The following is a 27,430-nucleotide window of genomic DNA, read 5'->3' as shown; positions in this document are numbered from 1 at the left end:
ATAACATCCTGCTCCAGTGTAACCAGTTCGCCACCTAGCTGCAGAGACGCGCCTACGGAGATCTGTCGACTGTATGATTATGAAAACACCCGCGCCAATGTTGTTGCACAGTAGGCTCTGCGCCCCGATGAGACTGAAACTCGGTTTTAGGAGGTGTACTGGCCTTAGTTATGTAATCAAAGCAACATCTGATGCACCAAAAGCTCCGGATTGCCGTTGGTGCGAAGGGGAGAGCAGGACAGCAACACCTTAACCTCCTGCCTAAACGCAGTTGGCTCCGGGACGCGCTCTCGGGTAAGTAGCCTACGTAGCCTTATTACAAAATGTCATGGCAGTCTGTATTAATGTGTGCAGGCCTGTCATCATCACCGTGCTAAAAGCACAGTTGCTTAGTGAGACATTTTTGCATCCGCTTTGGGCTAATTTTATCCCTTGTTGCTGTGTATGTTTCCCCTCTGTTCTCCGCGCATGATGATATTTATTATTTCAATGTTGCTGACACCAGCATAAGGGGTGGCAGAGGACAGATAGAAGAGAAAAAGGTGGCTCTAGACTCATCCACATCACAAATACCACCAACAGATTTTCATGTTACCTAGCCCACTTCGATGTTGAGTTGCATTTGCGGCTGTTTATATTTTATATACCCTAAATGTGGGATATATGTTATTACGGAGATATGAATGACAACAACAACACGTGCATGTGCGTATCGCCGTTTTCTAAGTGCGACAGCATCATGCGAATAGTCATTTCTAAGGTGCGCAAAGTCATTATGGAAAAGGAAGCTCCTGTTGACGTCCTTAGTAAACCAGTGATAGGTTGCTCCAGTGCGGTAACACCCCCACTGCCCATACTGTATCTACAGTAGCTACATCAGTCAGCCTACGCAGCTGCGACCTGGGTACACAATGTACGACCAACACTCTTCTGATACACTAACTAGGGGAAAGTGTGTATGTGTGTGTGTGTGAGAGAGAGAGAGGGAGAGGGAGAGAGAGAGAGAGAGACTCACGTGAGAAACTTCCCCCCTATATGTGGAGTAGGGTGCACTGGCTGTAAAGCTTCATGGCCACAGCTCAATATTTTGAGATGCCATCACACAGCCTAATTTCCAGCCCGGGTGCTTTGCTGCTGTTGTCAGGCAGATGATAATGGTGTTGTAGTTATTGATGATAACACCGTCATGGGATGGTGATGATGGCTGGAAATATGGAGGGCCATTATCATGATTTAATCGTTGCCTCAGTGCTGCCGAGGAACCACACTGACTACAGTGTCAAGTCCACCCATCATTCTGTCACTGGAAATAGCTTCTGGTCTAATGTTAGAATAATTTTGAGTTATGCTTGAGAGGTATAGCTCTGGAGAACATAAAGGGCTATTAGTATGCACTTTGACTGATGTTGAATAGACTTGCCCTTTTTAAGTTTAAAAACCTGCCGCTCACATTCTCTCCTTATCGCCACTTTACACTACAAGAGTTTAACTCATATGATTCAAGCTACTCCTCACACCCATAGCCTCTCAGTCTGCCCCTCTTTATATGGGTCAGGCTGTTGTAGTGGTTATGGTCAAGGTGGCTGCAGTTATTTAGGGGAAGCACCGTCCATCTCAACGCTCATTTTATTTTATTGTAACAGAGGTATGGCCTTGGAGGGCTTTTCCAAACTGTTATATAACATAACATCTACTGGAACAGATGTTGATTTGAACACAGTTTGATTCAAGTAAAGGGTTTGGGTGTGGAGGGACCTAGAGGCAACAGAGAGAGCCCACTGCGCCCCTAAATGAAAACATTATCTGAGATGCTCTTGTAAGTTTAAAGGGCAGTTCAGTGCGTTGAGAGACATATGAGCTATTTCATAAGAGGCTCTCAGGAGAGAGCTGAAGGAATGCAAGGCAGGGTGTGTTTTATTAGAAAATGGATGAGTGTCTGTCTTAATGAGAGAAAGAGAGAGAGTATGATGAAGGAAGCATGACAGAAGATGCCGTTTCCCTTCGTTGCGTTGAAAACTGGGCTGAACATAGTATGAGTGAGAGTGAGAGGGGGAAAGTTTTGCTGGTGAGGAGAATGTTATTTTAGGGTGTGTTACTTGCTGTAATGTCACATTAAAAGTCCATTTACAATGGGGTCAATGAAAAGCTTACTTGACTTAGAGGAAGCAATGGGAGGAGGAGGAATTCGCACTCCTTTCCAAAAATAAGTTTTACCCTTTCCTACGGATTTGTGTTACCACTACTGAAAGGGGAGGAGGGGAAGGGTCGGACCGTGAATGGAGGGATTTAGGTTGGAGAGGAGGAAAAGAACGAAGTGGAGGAGGAAATATGGTTCTGATTAACATGGATACAGTGCATGAGTTGACCATTTTACTGTGTGGTCTACTGAGAGAGAGAGAGAGAGAGAGAAAGAGAAAGAGAAAAAGAGAGAGAAAGTGGATGGGACTAATAGAGAATGTATGCAAAAGCTTACTGCCAAACATGAAAAGGGGAGTTTCGGAGAGAAAAGAAAGTACAGCAGAGGGAACGGTGGGAGGAGAAGTACTTGTGGGAGTAGCTGAGAACAGGCGCAAAGATAGTAGGGAGAGGAGGGGAGGAGACTGGATCAAGTGTGTGAATTAGCGAGGAGCTGATTGATTGATATATTGATTTGGGGGAGAGGGGGGCATAATAAGGATTAGAGCGTAAGTAAGAGTGCAGAGGATCAGGAAGTGTGCTGTCTTTTCAGAACTACCGTTATTTACAGTTTGTCAGAAAAAAGCTAGTCCAGGCTGTTTTTTTGAAGAATGTGACTAGGCCTTTATTCCGGTTAGTTCAGACATTCTGGGAATCGGCTGCTATGTAGCCTTTGATTGGCCCCCTGGGTTTCTGTAGGGTGAGATCATCTCTGTGGACTCAGAGACTTTAGCACCTCACTACAGCTGCCTGCAGGAAGGGGACTTTCCCCCTCCATGCCTCTGCTGCTGCTACTCATCTGAGCACACTGAAATGACTAATCACTGACCTCTGTCTATGTCTGTCTGTCTCTCTGTCTCTCTCTCTCTCTGTCTCTCTCTCTTTAACATACTCCTTCTCAGCTCAAGCCTGAAGGATAGGAGAGAGACCTTTGCTGGATGAAGGAGTCAACCTCTGCTTGGACCTTTATAGCATCTTTTTTTGTAAATCTCCTGACCTACACCTGCAATCTCCTCTCAGCCCTTGACCCCCCCGGGGTCCTTTAGTGTTATACTGGGAACCCCACCGCACCCTGCCCCTCCCCCCTGACTTCTCTGATGGACCAGAGAGTGAAGGGGGGTACCCCTCCAACCTCACACACCCCTCTGGCCCCCACCTCTCCACCTGAAGACTCAGAACAGGAACGAGTGGCGGAGATAAGGAGGAGGGGCGAGGGCGAGAATGGAGACTTAGGGAAGAGAGAGGAGGAGAGAAGAGGAGCAGGGAGGAAGAAAGAAGGAGACAAAGGGGCAGTTCTGGAGCTGCTCATCGAGGGCCGCTGTGGAAGCGCAGGGCAGCAACAGCTTCAGTTCCCTGGCAGAGAGGCTAGCTGCCCTGATGGGAATGTACGACTCCGGATCGGACTCCAGGCCAAACGGACCAAGAAACCACCCAAGATTCTGGAGAGCTATGTCTGCAAGCCCACCATCAGGACCTATCAGAGACAGGGCAGGGGGGGAGTGCTGAGGGGGGACGGAGAGGGAGGAGTGGGCCAGCAGGGCAAAACCAGCCCCACACCAGAAGAGGCATCCAGAGAGCAAAGCTCAGGGTTGGATCCTGTCCAGAGCCAGTCCAGACAAACTGCATCTACCGCTTCACCAGCGCTGTCATCATCGTCGTCGTCATCATCAGCATTGCAGCCACTTCCTACAGCTTCCAGCCCAGCCTCCGCCCCTGCCCTCGCCAGCCCAGGGACCAAGTCAGCCAAACAGGTAAGGACAAGGGCATTTGCCTTACGGACACACGCACACACACACACAAACAGCTGCCATTCTTAAACCCACTATTATTTGAAGTTAACTCAAAATGGAAAAAAAAACCTGGGGGGAGAAGGGAAAACATAATGACTGAAGGTATTCATAACCACATAGTATTACATTATTAATGGCACATATGTGCTGTAGCTCTGTTTTGGTTTTCATAGTCAACCACCAGACAGGCTTATCTGGTGCGAAATTATCCAGCTTTGTGCTCAGTGGTAATAAGGTCAAATGAGCTATTGTCTCAATACTGAAACCTAAGCAGCACATTTCAGTAAACAGACCTATAAATAGGACAACAGCACAGCAACTACTAGGAGCTGTTACAGACATTGGTTCATCAGTCCTTATGACAATCACCCAAGGGGAAGCTTATTGCTTTAGCTGCAAAAACGCCACTCAAGCTGCAGCATTCCAAAATTACAGGACAGGCACGAAATGTCAAGCCTTCTCATCTCTATTAGTGGCAATTTATAGCTACCAATAGCACAGCTTTCTCCCTCTCTTTCTCTCTCTCCCTCTCTATCTCTGTCCCTCTCTTCTATTTTTACTTCCCCTCTTTTCTCTACCTGCTCTCATTTATCTTTCACTCCCCCTCTCTCTCTGTCCCACTCCCTTTCTCTCTCAGTTTCTCTGCCTTTGTATTTCTCCTTTCTGTGTCAACCCCATTCCTGTTTCCATCACCTCACTCTCTCCTTCTCCACACTATGCCCTCCTTTCTCTCCCTGATTGAGTCATTTTGTCCTCAATCTCTCTTTTAATGCTCAGACAAAAACAAAAGCATTTAAGTTGTTGTGTTTTCCCCAAGTGCCATTGTCCTTCATTGTTATCAGCAGCAAACTAATGGATATCACAGCCATTGTTGTCTATGACAGAGATTGCCTGTTTGCTCCCTGCAGGTTCCTATCAAACTGGCTGATAAGACAGAGGTGAATTCAAATGGCTCATCTGAGAAAGTGAAGAGAGAGAAGCTTACTAGTGTCAATGGCCAGCCAGTCCCTGCAGGACACAAACCCTCCTCCCCTAAAACAGACCAGACTGCTCCCACTACTCCCTCCACCCCATCCCTCCAAACCCCGTCAGCAGGGGAACCCAGGAGTGAGGGAGACACCCCTAACAAACATAATGGTTTGGTGCAGACAGGTAGACAGAAGGGACTGTCAAATGGGAAAGGCTCCGCTGACGTCCTTGGCCCTACCAAGTCCACTAAGGTCAAAGTTGGAAAACACAGCAGTTCCTCCTCTGCTTCTCCCAGAGACATGGACTCTGCAACAAGACCCCCAGTCTCCGGCAGCTCCCATAAAGAACACAGCCTCTCCTCCTCTAAGAGTAGGACAGATTCTCCTTGCTCTCCCTCCGTCACCCCTAAACCACACTCCTCCCCTTCTGTGTCTCTCTCCTCTGGCCACTCCCCAAAACAGGATCCTTCTCTACAGCCCTCACTAGAAAAGAAGAGAGAGAAAGAGAAGAAAGCAAAGAAAGAGAAAAGGAAAGAGAAAAAATCCAAGCGAGATAGAGGCGAGGCTGAAAGAGCAAAGAGTGAGAGCAGGAAGGAGGAAGGCAAGAAGAAGAAAAAAGAGAAGGGGAAGGAGGGGAAATCGAGGCATGAAAAAGGCAAAGATGAAAGAGACAGGATTGATGATACATGGAGGGATGAAGTAGAGAAGATTGAGAGAGGAAAGGCTGAGAAAAAGAGGGATAAGCTTAGCCCAGACAGACACAGAGCAAAAGATAACAATGCTAAACCTGGTGAAACAGATGATAGTGGTAAACTAGATAAGACCTGTAAACTACCAAACCCAGGCAGACCAGACGAGAGAGACAAGGCAGATGATACTTGCCAGCCAGTAAAACATGCCGAACCAGCAACAACAGGTGACACTAGTAAATCTAAAGAACAAGACGTCCCATCAAGACATCCGACTGTGCCTCCAAGCCACCCCTCTTCTGCTCCTCCCTCCCTCCCTGCTCTTTCTGCTCGTTCCCCCATCTCTCCCCCTTCTTCACCCCCAGAGCAGGACAGCCGACCGCTCAAGAAGCGTAAAGCCAGACGGCCCAGCTGGACCAAGCTGGTGCACCGGGCTCAGAGGGTGGAAAACCAGGAAGCCCCTGTAGATTCCCACCATAATCCATTACTAAGTTTCCCCCAGAACTCCAAGACGTGCCTCCCTACCAAGGCCACTATCCAGCAGGCAGATGAGTCACACCCAACCCCCTCTATCTCCTCCACCAGCAGCTCCTCCGCTCTTCCTTCTGCAACCAAACCTCCATCCCCAAACCAGAGTCACCCCCACACTGACCCCAGCCCCCCTGCTTCTAGATCCCCCATAATACCTGCCCGAAAGAGGGGCCGCCCTAAGTCCCACACCTCTAGCTTAGATGAACCTCCACCTAGACTTTCGCCCAACGCTATCCCAGCTGAGGTGCCCGCTCTTGGGTGTGAAGGAGTTCAGAAAGCCCCTGTGCTGGAGCCCAGTCCAATACTTCCCAATACCACTCAGTCTACATCCACTCCGAGGAAGCGTGGCCGTCCTCCCAAACGGCCCCTCCCCGAGGACCAGAGTGGAGATGCGCTGAGTCAAACTGATATTAAAAAGAGGAGTAAAGACTTTCATCCTGAAAAGGGCAACAGGCAGCTGAAAATCAGGAGGCTGATTAGTGAGATGAAGAAAAGAAAGAAGAGGAGACTCCACAAGGGAACGCTGTCTGAGTATGGAGGAAAGGAGGGAAGGGGAGGAGAGACAGATGGAGAGACCTCTCTCGGAGTGTGTAAGTCGATAGAGGCTACAGCAACACACACCCTCTCCGCCCTGTCCTCCTCCTTTGGGGGTAAGCTGGGCCCTCAGATCAATGTGAGTAAGAGAGGGACCATCTACATGGGCAAGAGGAGAGGACGCAAGCCTAAAGCTCAAACAGCTAACCTAAACTCCAACTCCCAGAATTCAGCACAGCCTACTCTGTTCACCAATCCCTCTGAAACCTCTCTTTTCTCCTCCAGCCAACCCCAACCTCCCTCTCACCCTTTCCCCTCCCCATCTCTTACCCACTCCAGCGGCGCTCAAAGCCCTTATAGTGAAGGCAGCCTAGCAGAACATCCAACATCTTCCCTCCTTTTTCCTCACCCCTTCTCCCTCCCTTCCCCGTCTTCCTCCTGCACCTCCCCTCGCCCTCCCTCCTCCTCATCCCTCTCTCCCTTTGTGAAGAAGAGTTGTCCATGTCAGGGAAGGCATCACTTCCCCTTCCACCAGTCGTCATGTAAGCTCTCCTCTCCCACCCATCCACTGCATCACACACCTGGCTCTCCTGGCCACCTGAAGGAGGCCACCCCGTCCCCCAGGAGCGAATCACACAGCGAGGAGACTTTGCCTAGTGATAGTGGAATTGGCACAGATAACAACAGCGTCTCAGAGCGAGGAGAGATGAGGGGAGGCCGAGGCATGCTCAGGATGGGTCAAGGCACAGGAGTGATTCTAGGGGGTCAGAGACACCCCTCCTCTCTTGTAGACCGTCCCTCTCCTGTCTCGTCACCCCTCTCTGCCATGCACAGACACACTAACCCCATCACCAATCCAGCTACCATGGAGCGACACAGAGAAAGACACAGGCACAGGCGGAGGGAGTATGACTGTGTCCCTTCATGCACTTGCCTGTGCCCATGCCCCTGCCCAGGGCACAACAAGTGCACTCATTCGGACTATTATCCTTGCCTTGGGCACAGTGCACTGAAGAGACAGAAAAATAAACACAAGAAGAAGCACCAGCAGCTGCACATGCAGGACCCAGAGTTTCTGTCTGAACTAGATGATATGATCGGTCAATTCAGTGAGGTCCACATCGGACGCCGTAGTTGGGCGAGGACCGGACTGGGCCAGGGCTTCGATGGGAGTGGGAATGCCGCTGGAGGAAGGCGCCATCACTCTTCCTCCTCACATCCTCTCCGCTCCAACATCTTCAGGATCAATCTGAATGGCTTCTACTCCCCTCATCCTTCCTCTTATTCTACTAATCCCTCCTTCTCGCCCCAAACTTTCTACCCCTGCCAGCCAGTGCATTGTGGCAGGAAGCCAGACCGCAGGCAGTGCGGTTGCCCTTCAAAGTTCCAGGAGACCATTGATGATATGGGCTTCTACAGAGGCTACCCCCCAACCGCGCCGCTCTACCCCCACCTCCACAGCTCCTTCCCCCTGCACTCTCCTCACCAATATGCCGCCCATCAGCCCCACCACCCCCACTTCCTCCTCAACCCAGCCAGATTCCACAGGCGGAGGAGCAGGTTGCTGAGGGAGGGAGGTTTAGGAGGAGAGGTCGAGGGAGAGATGGGAGGCAGTGGAGGAGGCCCACACCTCAGCTCAGGGTTCGTCTCCAGCCTCTCCTGTGGCTGTGGGAGGACTGAACACAAACACAAACATAAACACCGTCACCGACACTGCGAGCGAGACGTGGAGGACGAGGAGGAGGTGCATGACGATGAGGAGGAAGACGATATGGAGAGAGAGGGGCTGGCCAGTTCGAAGCCAAGGTCAGGGTTCATTGTGGGGCCAGGAGACGGAGGAAGGAAAGCGACAAGAGGAATGGGGAGTATGGGGTCAACAGAATCACCTTGGTTATGTGAGAATGGAAAAGATTCCTTTTCTTCTTCTGCTGCTGCTGCCAGTACCTCATCATCATCAACATCCTCAGCAGAGAGGTTCAAACACACATCTCTCACCTCACTGGGTCTGGGTTCCTCTCACCTGTCCTCATTTGGAGGAGGCTGGGGCGGCCTGGGCCAGCCCTGGATGAAGGTAGGGGGCTTGGGAGGGCCAGGATTTGGACTCTCCAATCCCAGCTGGAGAACCTTCACTGGGGGGCAGCATACAGGGAGGATGGTTGCATCAGACAGAGAGGAGGAAGATGAGGAGGACATTGAACAGACACACCTGTACAGGACCTCCCCATCCCCAACACACACCAACCTGTTCACCTCTGCTGCATTGGCAACAGGGGGGAGGGGCCTGAGGAGCGGAATGGGCAGTAGGACTCCAGGGAGTGGAGACAGATCATGGAGGAGGGAGGAGCCAGCCTGGACAGAGAGGAGAGGAGCAGGTGAGGATGGATGAATGGATGGATTGATAGATGCATGAATGAATTGATCACTGTGCTGCTGCCCAATGGCAGATATGAGGTTTTGCTAGGTGTAGTGCCAATGTTGTTGGAGCAATATGTGGACATTTTGCAATGCTAGTATTTGAAATGAGACAAAGAGGTGTCTACTGTCAACATTGGTCAAGTGGTGTCCTGAGTTGTGGTGTAAATGCAGTCATGCTCTGTTGTATTGTTTTATTGGCAGAAAATATAGATATCTAGAATATTGACAGTAATCCAAATAATATAGAAAATATGTTGCAGTGGCTACATCTAATGACATCAGATTAAGCACTCAAAATTGTTACAGTTGAGCGAATGGGTTTTATGCCAACAGCCACTTTTCACTTTTTCACTGTGACCGATTCTCATATTTGCACAATGTGGAGATAAGATGGCAGTAGCGATAGTTTGCCCAATACAGCAGTGATAGCATTGCTTTTCCTCAGGTGTTGTTGAGCCGCACATCAAAGCCTGCAGGGTGTTTTGAGAGGAAATCAGACTCCGTTCTTTTTATAGCCAATTTCAGACTCCCTCTGCTGAGCAGGGGACGTGCCTGACACATGGGCACACACAGACACACACATAGACACACACACTCAGACACACTCAAAACACACAACCACTCAGCAACCATTCTCTGTTGGATTTTTTAAAAAGCGTTATAACAGGCAGGCGGGCAGCATCTTGATGGGAATCTGCCAGAAAATCTTTGAAATCTTCTTGGTCTGTAGCGAACCGCACGCTGTTTCAGCCCGGGGCTACCCAGTGAACACAGTCATTAGTTAACCACCAGATCGGCTATTTAAAGCTGAGCCTCTGCCTTACTGCTGGCCAACAGGGCCTATTTGACTTGGAAAAATCCAATAAGGAAAGAGTGGTCAGTCTTGTCAGGGACTGTGGAAAATGGAACAAAAAGATAGATGACCTCAGGAGGGATGATTGATGAAGGAATAGCACGGAGGTCAGAGAGGGGGCAAAGAGAGAGGGTGAGGGGAGACTTGTTTTTGAAACGGGTGGAATATGTTTGACATCAGTACATCATCTAACCAAACACATATGTGTTTTGAAGTACAACACGCAAGCACGCACGCACACTCACACACACACACACGGTTTTCCTCTCTCTTTCTCTCCCTCTTCAGTCTCTTGAGGTTGTGTTCAGAGTGTGCAGAAGCAATTTTTATGTGGGCGTGTGTACGTGTGTGTGCATGTGCATGCTCACATAACAATAAAGTATGCATGCTGCACTGTATTTGTGTCCATTTGTGTGGCTTTTCGGGGGTGTGTATGTACATAAATCACTTCTTAATGCATTTCCCAGAAAGTGATCTGGTCAGAGGAAATGTTGTGACTCACCTAATCTGTGGCCCATCCGCATGACTCAGCCTAGAGTGGCCTCACCTCACACCTCCTGCTGGCTCAATCACTGATCCACATCTGTCTCATTTCCTCTCTGCCACTTACACCCCCCTCTCTCACTCCCTCTGCCTCAACCCCTCCCTCCCTCTTTCCATTTCAACGGACTGCAGGTTTACAAGGTGACTCAAGAAGCCGGGGGCAACAGAAAAGTGTGCCAGCGCCAGACGGTGTGACGGTGAAAAAGAAAAGAAGGCCAGGACGGCCCAGGAAGCAGCCGCTGCCCTCTCCTGTATCTCCCCCCACGCACTCCTCCACAGCTCCCCCTGTGTCATCGCCTGACCTCCTGCCTGGACACAGCCACAGCAGAGATGGTAGAGGAGTGGGAGGGAGAAAAGAGGAAAGAGTGGTGGAGAGAGAACAAGGAGGAGGTGATACAGTGCAGCAGGTGACTGAGTCAGTATTGCAGGCCAAGAGGAAGAGAGGACGGAAGAGGAAGCACAGCGATTCCCCCTGTCGTCAGAGGTAAACACTCAACTGCTCCACTCCAGCGCATACTATCGCACATGAACTGGTTGACTTGCATTGAAAAATACAATACAGCCACTCACCACTACTATATTAACACATGGTTTTCAGCACTGTGTGCTAAGCCAGTGCCTTTTCTCTCTTTCTCTTTTTTTCTCTCTATCATTCTATCTCTCTCTTCATGCCTTCTTTTTAGTGTCGGTGAGGATAAGCCAGAGTGTGACGCCCCCCCTGAATGTTTCGGCCAGTCAGAGCTTGACCCGGCTCCGTCCCAAACAGTAACCGTCCAATGGGAGGAGAGAGCTGATGTTCCACCCAGGAAGAAGTTTCTGAGGGCAGGGCTCTACTCTGATGATTACAAAACCACAGAGTGAGTTCATTAGACATTGGGTGGACAGAATTCACATACTGCATAAGCATAATTTATTGCTCATCTTCTAAATGCTGTCATGCATCTGTTTTGCAGTCCCCCCTCCCAAGCCCAGCAGGCTAGCAGAGAGAGTATGGAATACACACCAGGAGAGCGCGACTACAGCCTTTTGCCTGCTCCCATCCATGTTGGTGAGTATATGTGAATGTGCTATCATTCCTGTAGCTGTTTGTAGTTTCTCCCTATGACTTCTAATTGTATCTGAAAGAGACAGCCCCTCCAAATTCCCCTTGTGTCTTCCAGGGAAGTACCTGAGGCTAAAGCGGATTGATTTCCAGTTGCCCTATGACGTTCTGTGGCTCTGGAGGAACAACCAGGTACGGTATCGCTCCTTTACAACAACAAGAGGTCAGAGGTGACTAATACAGTCTAATAAAGCCAGCCATAACTTTCATAGTGTAACAGTTCTTGTGTAGTAGGGGGGATGCCAAGCTGAAGCCTCTTTGGAGAAAATAAAAAGCAAGTGTTAGGATGCGATCACTCTGGTTTCATAAATATGCACTGTACACATGTGTAGCAGGATGTAAACCTCATGTTGTTTTGTTACAGCTTCACAGGCAGCCTGCTGTGCCCCTGAAGAGGAAGCGGCACTACTGTGAGTAGTCAGCACTGGATGTGTGATGTTCAGGTTCAGTTGGGTCCGATCCATACTTTTATCTTACTCTGTTTCTCTGTCACCCTCTCCCTGTCTCTCTCCTTTTCTCTCCCTCTCACTCATTCACTCACTCACTCCCTCTCCTCCCCTATCTCAGGCCGGCTGAAGGAGAAGACTGTATCCTCTCAGCAGGCAGTGGTGAGTTTGAGAAGACAAGGATGTTCCATAGCATCGAAGGCTGTGCCCATACTAATCGTAACTAAAACTTACATGCATCCCTCCATTTGCTTCTTTTCAGGAGGAGAGCTCTAGTGACATTACCAGCCTCTTTCCTCACCTCGACATGGATCCTTTGACCAGCAGTGAGAGGTATGGAAAGAACACGCACCCATTTACATTTCGAGCTAAACTATTGGATGCGCTAACACTGTTTTAATGTCTATGGTAATGGCTAATGTTTCTCTCTGTGTGCCGGCCAGGAGCTTTGTGGTGAAGCACCATGTGTTCCTGGTGAGGAACTGGGAGCTGGTGAGAGACAGACAGATCCAACTGAGGATAGAGAGGGAGAGGGAGAGAGAGAGAGAGGCAGAAGGAGAGGAGAGGGACACGCGGCATCTGTCCTGTGATGGAGCCAATGGGGACGACAGCCACATCAAGTCAGGTCCATGAAGCAAGTGTGTGTGTTAGTTTTTGTTTCTGTAGGTGTTTGTGTATGTATACGTGTATGCGGTTGAACTGTATACATTTTCATTTCTACTGTACATCTATATGGATGTCTTTGTGTGTCCTGTGTGTGTGCGTCTTTGTTTTTTGTGTGTGCATGTATATGTGCGTGTGTTGGTGTTCTGCTTACTGCCCGTTGTCTCATATTTGGCTTGTCTCTCCATATCATACTCAGCAGTATAAACTAAGTGGTTTTCCAACCACAGACTTTCAGCCTGCAGAAATGTTTCCCCATTTCTGTCATCCGCTACTGGTGTCCAAGAACCCAGCAGGAATCAGCTTTCCCCATTAACAATAAAACCACACTGTTTCCATCAAAGAGTCCCTGACTGATCACAGATAGAAGAGGGGAAATAAGGACACACATACATACACACACTTACACATAGAATTGAACAGTCCTGCTGTGATCCCTTCCGTCCTGCACCACCATCATTAACATATACTGCGTGACCTCTGACCCTCAGATCAGCCAGTGGGGGTGGAGGAGATGGTCATCAGCAGTGACCCCCACTGTCAGACTCAGGACACCTCCAGCCCTCGCACTGCCAGCCCCCATGTGAGTACATGCTGAAAAAATGCAACATTTCCCACAGAAAATAAATGTCTTTTCTTTTAGCAATTAAATTTTCCACACGGATGGAAATCTGCAACTGCATTTAGTCCTGCATATTTGTTCACCACAGCCTACCAAAACCCAGAATAGACGAGAGGAGGAAAGAGAGGAAGAAAAAAGAGGGGAAGAAGAGGTTTGCAGCAGAGAATTGAGGAGGAAACGGCTGAATGACTTACTCCTGACCCTGCAACATTCATAAGCTAAGAGAGAGAGGTAAGTAGAGCTTCAGACAGAGCTGCAAGGTAAGAGAAACAGAGAGAGAGAGAAAGAGAGTCAGGGGAATGCATTATTTGACTGACAGCATCTTGTCTCTGTGCAGGTGGGACCACTCCGGGAAAGGGACCAGGCCCACCATTGGACAGATGGACGGGAAGTGATGTCTCCACACTACTACCACAGTAGCAGTGCCACAGAGAACAAGGCAAAGATGAGAAGAGGACAGCAGGAAGAATGATGGCGAAAGAAAATGCATGAAAGACATCTCACACACTCGCAGATGAGTGTGTTGAACCCAGTGCTCAGAAGGGCATCACACCAAGGATGAAACCATGGCAACGCATCCTTTGTCCAAGTGGCGAGGGATGAGAGAAACACAGAGAGAGACTGTCCCGGCTGAAAGAAACAGACCAGCTCAAATGAATTTGCACTAGTGCTGGATGAAGAAGCACACTAAAGACTGCATGCTAAGTGGCCACACTATAAATACACACACACACACACACTTTGATCGCCCTTACTTTGGCACCTTAAGCAAACTGGCAAAGAGAGACATTGCTCGGAGAGTGAAAGTGGACACATATGGTACTCGACGTTTCAGCTCTGAAGTTTCCAAGAGGCGAGGAGCTTACAACCTGCTCGGAGGAACAAGAATGTGGGCTAGGCCTCAATAGGTCAAACAAGCACCCTCATTTACTCCTTTAGCTTTCAAAGTTACATCGGTCTTTATCAGTGCAGATGTGGGAAAGGACATAAGGAGGGAAGTGAGCCACTTAAAAAAAACTGTCAAGACAGTGTTACGGTCTTCTCCGCTTTACCAAGACAGCGTCTGTTATCTACCAGTGAATAGGCAGGGGGAGGGGTCGGACTTAGTGATAGCAGGAATTTTGGCATCGCTGCAATAGAATTTCTAATGAGGTTTTAAGAAAGAAAGAAGTTATTTTTGAAAATGGCAGATTGAGTACTCTCTACTGAAGAAATCAACGCAGTATATCGATGGTAGGAACGTTTATTGTTGACTATTTTCAGTATTGCTTCCCGGGGGGTGGGAGGGGGTAAAGTGTTTTTGTTTACTTCAGACTGCCTTTGAGAATGTTTCGCTCTTTGCTCCTGACAGAGCATTGACAATCAGAATGTTTTAGGGGGAGAAGGAGAGGAGGAGAGAGGAAAGGGAATGAGAGAGAGAATTTACCCCCAACGCTCTGTAGAAGTGCCATGTTGTCTTGTGTATACCTAAGCGAAATCATGCAGTCTTTAAAAGCAATATCTCCTGTGATAAGGACTACATAAGGACTTCCTTTGTTGTGTTTTTTTTTAAGTTGTGAATATTTGGGGATTGGAGGTCATTTTTCTGTACAGATACATAGTAGATTGTTCTCATCATAGGAGCATTGGGCTAATCCACTTAGTCAGCAGTGGAAGGAACCACAGCGTTTAGTTCCATGTGAATGTACATAGAGACAGAACCGTTTCCCTTCTATCAACCGTAGCGTGTAAAATTAGTATTATACATTACATAATACTATTGGGATTATACATAAAAGTTAATAATCAAAGCCTTCATTTTACTAAGATGTTTTTAACAAATTATATAACTGACCAATATGATATATCAAATATTTCTCTTTAAAATTGACTATGATTGTATATGAATTTTTTCTAGAATACATAATTTGTCTCTTTTTTTGGTTGAGTGTAATTTTTTTTCTATTGGTCAGACAATCAGTGATAAGTGAATTAGTTAGTTTTTTCCAGTGTTACATTCAGCTCTATTTCAGTAGTGAGGCTTCCAATAACAAGCCAAGAAAGTGCAATTTCTTTGACTGTTTACATACTGTATGTATATTTCTCTCTTTCCTTTTTTAACTAAGAGCACTACATTATTGCCAGTGGATGATTAACTTTATAGCAAAGGTACACATAAAGAGTTATTTATCTAGTTTGCATGACATGTAACCTTTGCCTATTGCCTCTGATAATGTGCATCTGAAAAACAAAACTTCATCAAAAACAAAACTATTGTAACTCAACGCCATAGAATGTCAGTTCAACCTTTTGCCTCTATATCCATGATAATAAAAGCATTTTATGTCTACTACTAAACCCTGTGAACTAAGATACATGGCTTCCTCATTGCTGTGTGCATGTGTATGTGGAGGGGGGTACTGCAGTGACGTTAATTAGCTTGTGCTAACAGTGCTATCTAGTGGTGTGAGATTGAATATCTCATACTGTGTTGTCCTCCATAATGACCCACAATGGAGGCCGCTATCAAAAGAACACTTCTACAAGATGGGGGAGGGCTGCAGCTCGCTCCAGAGATTGGTTCCCTTCGCTCTGCCCTCCGCAACATCCTAGGACATCCTGGGACCTTCTGGTCTGGGCAATGAAATGACAGGCATCTCCATGAAGCATTTCCTGGGGACTTTAAAGGAACATAGAGTATAATAAGCTATTAAAAATGTTTATGATAGTCTTTTTCACTTCCTCTGCCAGGACTGATCTGACAGATCGCTTCCTGTCAGATTTCATATTGCAGCAATAAAGGAAATGAAATCAGTTTAACATTTTCTGAGATGTCTTCACACATGACTTCCTGATTAATAAGACAGTTCACCGCAGCTATGGTCGGAACAATATGACTCAAACAGCTGAACCGGTTTGGTTTATACTGATCATTTTATTTGGTGTATTTACAAACAAGCACATGCAGGAGCTGGACAGTGACTGACACTACAGGGGCACTGAACTATATGCAACAGTAGGATACAGGGTTTGTCTACAGGGCAGGCTACATGACACCAGAGAGAGAGAGAGAGAGTTACAGAACCCACTGCTACACGCAGCCGTGCACACACACACACACACACACACACACACAGATACACAAGTGAAAACGCAGATGTGCAGACACATGAATGTGCTCACTCTCGTATCTGCGTACACTGCATACACTGCCACACACTGCGATGCACGCTCACACATGCTCACACACACACACACACACACAGACAGAACCCCAGATAGATAGAGAGAGACAGACTAGAGGGGTCAGATAGAGAGCTATACCTTTCGGAAACCTGAAGACCAATAAATAGTACATCCAATAAATTAACAGCTTTCAAACAAATGCATTTACACTATAATCTCACATTTGGAAAATACACAAATCAACAAAAATGCATTAACACAATAAAATAATGTGTAAACTGATACTTTAATCTTTTATCTTTATCAAGATTGCTGCAGACAGATAATCTCTTGTAAACACCTAGGTATTATCCACTTGATGGCAATGAGATTGCAAGTTTATTGCACTCATTAGGTACAAGTTATGAGCACTCGTTTAACTTAATGCTACTCGCATCATTTTCCCTGGACTGTTGCCATAGTGACAATAATCTCATGCTACATGGCATTGGCACAATAACATTAGGAAACCTTGAGGAACTGAGCCTTCCCTGACCAATCAATAGCGATACTTGAGCATGAAACTTTCCTGCCGAATTAAATGGAGGTATTCTAATGTCAACCGTTCCTGACCAGTTAAAGGCAGGCTCTTTTATTTTAAGTTTGACTTTTCAAGCCTCCTGTTGCTTTAACAGGCTTCAGGTGTGAACTTGCATGAGCACATTAAATTAAAACCATGACTTCATGATAAACAAAAGGCTTTCAGTTGTACATATACCTATATGCATAGTCATCAATACCAAATCTACCGAATAACTACCAAAATATATGACACAAACCAATGTATTGTATATGAGCATCATTAGAATCAACATATCACTTCCACAACTACCACTTCTACTACCACTATCATTACTATCAATGATTATGATAACCAAACATGGCAGGTAGGGTTAAGATAAATACGAAAGCTGAGGTACAACAGGTGAAGACCAGCCACCAAACCTGCAGACTTTACAGTAGCATTATAATTTACATACATCAGGGATTTTCCTTACTGCATTCATTTTAAGTTCAGATAGTCTTGAACGTGAGCTGAGCATCGTTTTGTGAGGTGTTTACTTCACTTCAGCCTGTGTCTGTCTGTGAGGTTTTGGACGAGTAGAAAGATTTAGCTACAGGATTGCTACAGCGGTTATAGCATACTGTTGTCTGATAGTAGGTTATCCTTTATATATGTGTGGGATAGATAAGATATTTTGTGGCATTCACTCAAAGCATTCATAGCACAGTACAATGCATACAGTGTTTTAAAGGTATGAGGCTAAATCTTAACTATTTTGTGGATATGATGTCAAGACAATGGCAATATATAAAGCACACAGGAGGGAAGATACTGGATTCCATACTTAAACAAACACATACATCTTGCTGTTTGCATGTATAACGACCACTGGATGTGGTTGGTGAGTTGAAATGTAAGGAGAACAGTAAAATAAAGTCTTGATACATGAATTTGCAATGATCCACATCCTCAATATGACCTCAGTGTTTAGCTGTCGTTTATGTTTCACTATCTGCTTTCTCTTGTTCATCTATCTTTCTATCTATCTTGGTAATATCAATCTCTATTCATATACCTATATATATTTTGTATGTATATTTATACAGTCAAATATAGTAGCAGAAACATGTCAAACACACAGGAACCAGGCGATAAAGGTGAGAGGTCAATAGGGGTGGAAGGTCAATAGAACACAGAACACAGCTACAGGTCACTACATTACTACGCAGTACGCAACAGGAGCTACGGCCCAGTACTCTAACATGGCTTTCTCCACTCGACAGCCTGCTAGCCAAGACTCTACTGCTGACGGCTAGAAATATTAATGTGGCTACAACCAGGCTATCGATTGTCACCTCCTCACAGTAGCCAGCTGCTGATCTGAAAGCACTTGGATCTGCTAAAGCAATTCAGTGGTTCATCCACGCCATTCCCTTGTGGTCACTTTCAGATCAGCGGCTGACAAGGAAAGCAGACGGTGAAAGAAGGACATTTAAAGGGATACATCACTCCAAGATAGATCAAAGATGAGGTCTTCCCCTCAGACATGGTATAAATTTGACTTGAGTCATTATTTCACACCATCTGCTGTATTCCTGCTGCTAAAATCCATCAGTTTAATGCTACCAAATTGGATGGATCATGATGGAAAAAAATCATTCCCATATGTTCGTAAGGGAGAGAGGGTTGCAGATTGCTCCTGATGCTAATAAAGCAGAACAGATGGTGCTATGTACTCAACTCAAACTCTAACCAAGCTGGCGTGAGCTATCCCTTTCAGAGTAGTGGTGCCTCACCATAACCTCTCACTATTTGCCTAAAATGCTTTTTTGTTGTTATTTTTCATTTATTGAGAGCAGCGATTATGATGCCGAAGTCACATGATGAGGGAGGTGTAGCCAATAGGTACCAGCCCCTCTATGTCTCCCTGACGACAGCGAATCCAGTCTTGGTCAACGCCTCCTAAAACCACCAGCTCCTCCCCTTTGCAGAAGCTGAGCTCCGACCCCGCTCCAGTGTGGTCACACAGCGTCCGTACTGACCTGGGGACAGACAGCAGAGTTTCAGCCAACATCACCAACACTTACACCAACCACAAGCAAGAAAACATGTCATCCCCAGCGAATGACACAGGAGCCCTTGAACCAGTCAACCCTCAAGTTCAATCAAAATCAAACTGGTGGTGTAGCAGTTATGGTCTGTCTAAAAATTTTAAATTTTGAGCTTAAATTATAGCGTCCCCATCAGGCCAATCAGTGTAATTTGTGAGGATAGCTGGATTTGTGTAGCAACTTTCATATCAATCTGATTTATGGTATACTTCTGGTGTATGAGTTGGCCTTTCAAAGTTTGAAATGTTGACTTTTAATTATAGCGCCTCCATTTGGCCAAATAGTGAAATGCTTTTAAACAGAACACAGTGCCAAACTGCATCATCCCTCAAGGTTTTGTCAAAATCAGATTAGTGGTGTGAGATATCACCTGAGATATCACATTCGATAGACAGAAGGACAGATAGAAGGACAAAGCCCAATCTACAGTCCCCACCCCCATCCCGATTTCATTATGTGAGCGTCAACAACATCAAAAGGCACCCTCCATATCACCATCACCATCATCCCGTGTGAGTTGTACCTGAGTGGTCTGGGTTTGTCCCTCATCTCCAGTGTCTCCACCTCTTTCTCTGTCTCTGGCTCACTCTCTCCCTGTGGCTCTACTGCCCTCCTCATCGTCGGAGTGGAGCTGCTGCTCACCATCCGGGTCAGCGCTGTGACCCCAGGAGCCAACCACTGAGACGGACGCCTGCAGAGAGAGACAGAGACAGAGCGAGAGAGAGGGAAAGATAGAGAGAGAGAGTGAGACAGAGGAATCACAGACACTTATGACAGTTACCTTTCAAGCAACAGAGCAGTGGTTTTCTATCTTGTGCCATTATGACCCAAGAGTCAAGGTTTTCATTCTGACCTGCTGTAGTGTTTGGTCAGAATGAAAACCTGGACACTCTGGGGTGTCCAGGTTTGGGGGGGGACACAACCCTGGGGTCGCGATGACACCACTGTAGCATACATAAATATACTTTGCATCAGCTAACCTGGTTGGTGGTATGTGACCTGACGGGCTGTTGGGGCTTTTAGAGGCTCCAAAGAGCCGGCCCAGACCCCAGGGGACTGGAGCACCGCTGTTGACCCGAGGGAAGTCGCTCCCTGCCTGGACCTGCAGCTCCGGCAGGTCCCTCTTCATTCCCTCCTTTTTCTGGCTCAGTTCAGCCAGGTTCTGGCTCAGCCGGCCTCCCCAGCGCACCATAGCCCCCCATCCCTGCTGGATCACCTATATAATAAAAAAAGAGAGTTAGAGCGCTGCAGGGACACAGTCGCATACATGACTACAACCACTGAAGAGGCACAGAAAGGTGAGTACCTGTCCTGCCTGCTGAGCAAGGCTGTCCTCCTCAACACTAGGGGGAGGTAACTCTCCGATTTCCTTCTCCTGTACCCACAACAGCTGAGGACTTGTCTGCCCGAGGCGGACTGGGGTCTTCACGTTGCTATTCGATGATTCTGAACCTCCGTTCATCTGATTGGCCGAGGGTGAGGAGCCTGCATTATCATTGGCCGCCTCGGGCTCTGGGCTTCTAAAGTCCACTTCTGATAGGCTCTCGAGGTAGTTGCTGCCCCGGGCCTTGAAGAGGGACCCGCTGGGTGAGAGCCTGAATCCTACATCCAGACTGGGTGGACTGGGGATCTCTGGGCTGTGACTGTCTGGCTCTAAATGGTGGTGCTGGAAGAGCAGGTCGAGGTTAAAGGTCAGCAGGCTGAGGGGCTGCAGCAGGAGGAGCAGCTCCTCGAACAGAGGCTGGCAGGTGGTCAGCGACAGACGCATAAAGGAGGAGGGACGGTAGTACGTCTCCAGCACATCTGACAGAATGAGATATCACTCTTATTTACAAGCATGTTCACAACAATGACATGAACATGAATCATGATGGAAGTAGCAGGAACTTACCACCGCAAGATTGAAGATGAGACAGCCAGAAATCAAGACGCTTGGAACTGAAAGACAGAGAAAGACAATTAACCAGGTGAGAAGAGGAATATTGAGGATACAAAGTGAATGTGTGTGGAGAAATGAGAATATGAGTGCAATGAACTGATGAAATCACATTTTTAAACTACTGCAACACTTTCCTTGCTACCAGTAAAGGCCAGGGAGGAATAAGAGATAGCCTAAGAGATAGAGATAAGAGCCAAGACTTACTTGAGCAGGCCGAGGAGGAAGGCGTTGAACCTGTGTTTGCTCTGTTTGAGCTGGGGCAACTCTCCAACTCTGACTTGTAGGTTGTACAAGGCCTGGGTTTTAGGACCTTGAGCAGGATGAGGAGAAAATACATATAGAGAGAGGGAGAGAGAGATGAGGAGGGGAAATTACAGGGGTGAGAAGAAAAAAAAATTACAGTGAGGCTTTGGCACTCGAAGGCCAATCAATATCCATATCCTTTTGTTCACTTTATTCGGCATTTTCAGACACTGAAAGCTGAAGTATTGAGTGATTATGTAGGAAGGTGAGAGAGAGACACAAAGTCTAGGGCTAATAATTATCAACAAGGAAAGAAAAGCCACAGAAATAATAGCCTACTATTCAATTCTACAACCAATCATATCTATCAAGTGTTTAAATGCTCCTAGGTGTGCTACCTGGCTTGGTTGAGGCCTGGACGAGTCCCCAGGCTGAATTTGGCCTCCTGCCTGCAATCAGGTCACTCTGGTGGGGTTTTAGGCCATCGGACAGCAAGCTGCGCAGGGCGGGGCAGAGACACTGCAGTACCAGACGGCCCAGAGATGGATTTACACTGCTGTCTCCTGATAAGGCCTGAGGAGAGGAGAGGAGAGAGCGGAAGAGAGGATGGGAACAAGAGGGATAGACAATGGGAGAAGAGCATGGCAGGGGTGAAGTGGGATAGAGAGAAGAAGAAGAGGTGCAGTGATGGAGAGAGACAGGGGAAGAGATCAGAAAGGATGACTCAAAAGAGAAAGGGAGAGGGAGGGAGAATACATACAACAGGGGTTGAGAGACAAAGGGGACGGCAAGGGTTGACATGATGTGATGAGATGTGATTTGAGAGGGGAGTTTGGAGTTAGTATATAAAGAGATTCTGACTACTGAGAGAAAGGGTAATCTAAAGTCATTCTAGTACCTTGTTAACTGAGAGAGACTGAGGAGAGACAGAACAAGATACGAATAGTCAGAACAAGAAGGAGACGAAAAGCATTTCCACAGTTAATAATACACAACACAATAAAACCAATTAATTTGTCTAGATACGAAGAGATTGCTAATATATCATCAAAAGTGTTGCATATCATTTACTTCCTCTGTGGACAAAACAATCATCAATATGAAATAAAATACTGGTATTAAAGTAAGTACTAAACCCAGTCACCCAAGCCCAGCAATTGAGGGCTCAGCAGAGACTGACCTTCTGAACTACAGTCCGAGAGGAACTGAACTGGGCCAAGATGGCTTCCACTGCCACACTGACCGCACTGACCAGACCTGGAGGACAGAACAAAAGCCTACAGTTAAACAGTGACAGCCACAGACGTCAAAGACACACAAAGAAACACAGCTGAACAGACACGCGCACACACGCGCACACACACACACGCGCACACACACACACACACACACACACACACACACACACACACACACACCTTTCTTTTCCTGCAGGTACAGAGAGGATAGGCCAAGACCTCTCATGGGATTCTTCACATCTTCGCCCATCCAGGATGTCTCGCCCCTCTGTACAGAGCCAGCGAATGAGACACTGCGAACAGCTGGGATTGACAGTGAGAGAGGAATTAGTTCCCAGTATAAAAGATTCAAACAGGAGAAAAATAAATCTATCACAACAGACAGAAATACCACAACTAAAATATTAGTACTATTAGTAGTAGCATTTAAGCAATGAGAAGCATTGGAGTAGGCAGGTAGCAGCAGATGGGATAATTGATGGTATACATGTGAGCACATCCTGTAAATATTGTACTAGTGTACTGCAGTGACTTCTCCACATCTGGATCTGTGAAGATGACATTCGGTCTATGTCAGCGATAGACTGGATTCTAGCAAACACCTTTCACTGGAAGGTTTACCACTGGCCATGCATTAACCTTGACACACAGTCAAATGCTGACATACAATACATTGCCACACATACACACAGTCGCACACGCACACACACACGCACACACACACAGAGGGAACTGCAGAGCTAGGGGGGGAGAACGATTGTATGGGCTAACACATCAAGGCAATCAATCAGTTCAGATATAATTAAACACACGTGCAGAGGGCAGGTGTTGTGTCCAGTCTGACTTCCATATAAATGGATTTATATAAACTAGTTATATAAATGCAAACATTTATATAGTGAGCAGGATGTTAGTTTGCTCTAGCTCTTAGTTACTTCTAAATTGCCTAAATACACACACACGCACAAAGATAAAAAAGGTTTTACTTAGCAGTAACAGTATTTAAATTAACATCATCATCAACAGGCCTGTTGGGTTGTGCTCTGCGCGAAATGCATGTGTCCATTTCAACACATCATGCAACAATAACAGAAAACAATAAAAACAACGTGGAGACAGACAAGCAGACAGACAGAGAGAAACAGAGAAGGACAAAGAGAGTGATGAACAAATCCAGACGCCCTCTGACAGGAACAGCTGTTACCCTTCCCTTCTGAGGGCTGTTTGCAGATTTGAAAGGACTGCGTAGATAAGAAGTATCAGATGACCTGCAGGGAGCCGCCTTCTGATGAATAGCATCGCTGCACTTACCCAGTTCTTTCAAATCTGCAAATCCCCGGGGTTATAAAAGAGAGGAAAGCGTGAGGCCTCTATTCAGGAGCAGAGAATAAAGACAGAGACAGACAGACAGCAAGAAAGACAGACAGACATGCATGCAAGCAGGATGTTAGACAGAGAGAGAGGAAGTGTGAGACTTAGGGAGAGAGAAGAGAGAGAGAGAAATCTTACTCGGCACACGTGGCTGCGGAGGAGCCTGGTTGAGTTTTGGGGGTAGGGGGGGCGCCGTGGCCGATATAGGGGGGTAGAGGTAGGGATAGTAGAGGGGTGCAGCGAGGGCAGGCAAGGTGTGTGAGCGGGGGAAAAGCGGGGAGCTGAGGCAGGAGCCCGCCACCCCTGCGGGGGGTGCTCCAGAGCGCTGGGGAGGGGAGAGGGCTCCGATGGGGGAGAGGCGAGGAGGGGCGCCCCGGTGCAGAGGGCAGTTTTTAGGGTGATACAGATAATAAGTGGGGAGGGGAGGGAGCTCTTTGGATGTCCTAGTCTTGTTGCTGTTATGGTCCGTGTGAGAGGAGGTGTGCAAGTGTGTGTGTTTTTCTGTGCTGCGTGTATACAGCGAATCCATAGTGCTGAGCGTGTTTGAGTAGGTCATCACGGCATCAATGTTCTTATATGGGGTGGTGCAACCTGGTGCCTGAGTGGTGCCACTCACGGGTGTGTGTGAGTCAGTATGTGTGCTGGTCTGCTCCTCAGAGTCATTGCAGTAGAGGGAGTCAAAATTACTGATGGAGTCAGATACAAAGTCATAGTCCAGGTCTGGTTTGGTTTTGGAGTCATTGATATATTTGTATGTTGAGTCTATGTTGCTTTTAAAGTCATTCCCGAAATGACGAGAAGAGACTAAACCAATATCAGAGAGGGGGGCCGATTCAAAGCTACACACAGAGTTTATATCAGTCTCAGATTCATCTCTGTGGATACTGGCTGAGCTGGCAGCAGGGGCCCGCTGTGTGGTGAAGGGTTTAGTCCCGCCTACATGGCTGTGGGGCCTAGGGTCTGCAAGAGGATGTGAGTTATAGTAGCCTGGGCGATAGGAAGGGAGGGCAGCGTGGAGGAAGTAGGGTGAGGCCAGGGACTGGGAGCAGGAGTGGGCAAGGGACAGTGGGGGTGAGGAAACTGCTCATTTAAAAGGGTAAGCGACCAAAGTTGGGGGGGTATCGGAGTCAGGCCGGAGGGGGAAGGTGCACAAGCAAGATGATATGAGGGAGAGAAGCAGAGCCGTGGACAAATGTTGGAAACAACAGAATGGCATGGAAAGGTGAGAAAAAACAAGGAAGAGAGTAAAAAAAATGCAGCAAATAAATGGGAAGGAGAGAGAGATGTAGAAAATGTTAGTGTCTGTTGAGAGAAAATGCACATCCATGAATATATTCCAGCAGAACCTGTCATCATGTAACAACATGCAGTAATGCAGTATTCAAACAACATGTCAAACACTCAGGTTAACAGATACACATTGACAGTGCATGAGAGTCAATGGAGTTGAATTATGAAGAGCAATAAGTCCTGGTTTAAGAGATCTGGACGAAACAGGAAATAATAATATACCATGGCTATACAAGAACACTTGTTATGCAATCTCACAGTTGCATATTAGATACTCTCAATCTGTCCATCAGTCACTCATTCACCACTGAAACACCATTATCAACCACAATGATTCATCATATTCCAATGTAGGTTAAGGCTCCACGTTTTACTTTCTCTTATAGTGTTCTCACAGTGAGAGTAATGTTTATGAAGTAAAAGACACCACAGCAACTGAGTGTCAATCTTTATGCCAAATGTTTTGTAGTATATACTGCAGTGGATGCCATCATCACCTCTGGATCACCTTCTTTCTCTTTCGCTCTCTCTCTTATCTGAGTTGCCTTTGTCTCTACCTCTCTCTCCCTCTTTCTCCACCGCCCCTCCCCTCTCCACCAGTACAGCATACAGTGTAATGCTGAGTCAGTCAAGAGATAGCAGAGTTCTGTTCGTTCCTGCTTAGTCACAGTGTCTGTCTCTGTGGAGATTCGGAGACTGGCACCACAGTTTGCATTACACTCAATTACCTGTGACAGACTGCTAGGCTATGGGCAAAAAAAGCAAGCTAGAACGCTACCATACCTGGTTAGACTTCAGCTGTCTTTCAAATGAAACCAACACATGATACTTCCTATTTTTCTGACACTGGCTCGCAGTAATTGGTTCATGAACAAAGACCAGCCCCTTAGGCTCTTAAAGGTGTACACACCTATTCCTGGCTTAGTGACCAGCTTGTGGCAGAAAGCAGTGATTTTGGGGGCAACTTTTGCTGCATACAACTCAATTATTCCTTAAAGTTTGATAATCAGAAAGTACAAGTTAAATCATTACATAATACTACAGTAATTGCAAGGATCAGGGCAATAGTTAGTTACAGTAATAGTTAGCAATAGCAGCATTTGGTGGGGAAACTGGGGCATATAAAATAAATGCTTGCCCTACTGTATCTGGACAAGTCTAAGTCTTTGTTTCTATGTACCACAGGATGGTATGAGATAAGTAACTTGATCTGAGCTATCGATGCCACTATTGGGAGCAAGAGAATAAGAGAATAAAAACAGGAAGAGGGGGGGGGGTCAAGGTGATGAAAGGTCCAGGAGACAGGACAGACAACAGGAGAAAACCTTATAAATGTCCAAATGAGTCACCAAGCTGAACAGCAAGTGAGGGAGAAAAAAGATGAACAATAGGAAAAGATGTAAGGATACACACAGGAAAGAAAGAGAAAGCGGGACACAAGCAGAGCTGAGGGAGAGTTAGAGGGAGGACGAGAAAGAGAGAGAGACTACAGGAGGAGAGGTAGGGCGCTCAGTGGGCACTCCATTATCCCCCTCCCCTTGGTCTGAGGAGAGGATGAATAATTGAATAAGGCAGCGATGACATCACACTCTGATAAGCAGAACAGGAAACACTGACTGGAGAGTTTCCAACCTCTGCCTTCTCCTCAGATCACCTTCACTCCCTGACTGTCTTTATGTCTCCATCTCTCGCTCATGTTGCCTCTCCAGCTTCCACTGTCTTGCCCCCCCCATCTGAAATCACCCTCTGTTTATCCCCTCTTCATCCTTTATCCATCATATCACGCATCAGCCTTTTCTCTGACTCATGTTCTTCCTCCGTCTCTGCTCTCCTAATCATCATGCTCTCTCTCATTTTACATCCTCTCTATCCCTGTCTCTACATTTTCATCTCCCTCAGTTTTCCTATTTCTTTACGTAGCTCTGTCCACGGACATTATTTGTGCATCACAGAGGAAGAAAAAAGCAGACTGTTAGTCCCTCTCTCTCCATCTGCTTCTCTCCATCATCTGCCCATCCCAGATTTGGTGAGCCGTCCAAATTACACCGAGGTACTTTGATGTATCCCTTGTTTATTTTCTCCCTGTGCAGACACACGCAGATATGTGCGCATGCACAAAAATACACACATGCACACACAAACATCATACATCCTTTGCAAATTCACATAAAGAGTTTTTAGCCATTTAGTTTGTTTCA

The 27,430-nt window shown here is 46.8% G+C and overlaps 2 protein-coding genes across 6 annotated transcripts; one reads left to right on the top strand and one right to left on the bottom strand.

Annotated features, from left to right (window-relative positions):
* The first annotated feature begins 21 nt into the window (after positions 1-21).
* Positions 22-16,094, top strand: LOC139644841 (histone-lysine N-methyltransferase ASH1L-like). 5 transcript variants are annotated; one of them, XM_071520350.1, is made up of 14 exons: positions 22-294; positions 3,078-3,926; positions 4,874-9,059; positions 10,631-10,982; positions 11,182-11,355; positions 11,452-11,546; positions 11,659-11,732; positions 11,965-12,010; positions 12,168-12,208; positions 12,309-12,379; positions 12,490-12,671; positions 13,201-13,292; positions 13,420-13,562; positions 13,669-16,094. In XM_071520350.1, the coding sequence occupies exons 2-13, from the start codon at positions 3,273-3,275 to the stop codon at positions 13,546-13,548; spliced, it is 6,096 nt and encodes a 2,031-aa protein (XP_071376451.1). In that variant the 5' UTR covers positions 22-294; positions 3,078-3,272; the 3' UTR covers positions 13,549-13,562; positions 13,669-16,094. The 5 variants fall into 5 exon arrangements, 3 of the variants coding, with proteins under 3 accessions (XP_071376451.1, XP_071376460.1, XP_071376475.1); XM_071520359.1 differs by having other exon boundaries at positions 13,420-13,591; XR_011695215.1 differs by lacking the exon at positions 13,669-16,094 and having other exon boundaries at positions 12,490-12,684; positions 13,420-13,452.
* A 186-nt stretch (positions 16,095-16,280) lies between these two features.
* rusc1 (RUN and SH3 domain containing 1) lies at positions 16,281-26,055 on the bottom strand. Its single transcript, XM_071520325.1, has 10 exons — positions 26,016-26,055; positions 22,752-22,874; positions 22,514-22,590; positions 21,732-21,906; positions 21,295-21,400; positions 21,043-21,089; positions 20,458-20,954; positions 20,132-20,367; positions 19,675-19,842; positions 16,281-19,082 (listed from the first exon to the last, which is right to left on the bottom strand). Exons 2-10 carry the CDS (start codon positions 22,819-22,821, stop codon positions 18,917-18,919), a joined length of 1,542 nt encoding a protein of 513 aa, XP_071376426.1. The 5' UTR covers positions 22,822-22,874; positions 26,016-26,055; the 3' UTR covers positions 16,281-18,916.
* Positions 26,056-27,430: the final 1,375 nt, after the last annotated feature.

Source organism: Centroberyx affinis, unplaced genomic scaffold (genome assembly GCF_046629955.1).
Source record: "Centroberyx affinis isolate AG114_WGS23_722 - 3 ecotype Tasmania unplaced genomic scaffold, CSIRO-AGI_Caff_v1 ptg000065l_1, whole genome shotgun sequence".
Taxonomy (NCBI): domain Eukaryota; kingdom Metazoa; phylum Chordata; class Actinopteri; order Beryciformes; family Berycidae; genus Centroberyx; species Centroberyx affinis.
The sequence above is the reverse complement of the archived record's forward strand: the minus strand, read 5'-3'. Positions and strand labels throughout refer to the sequence as shown.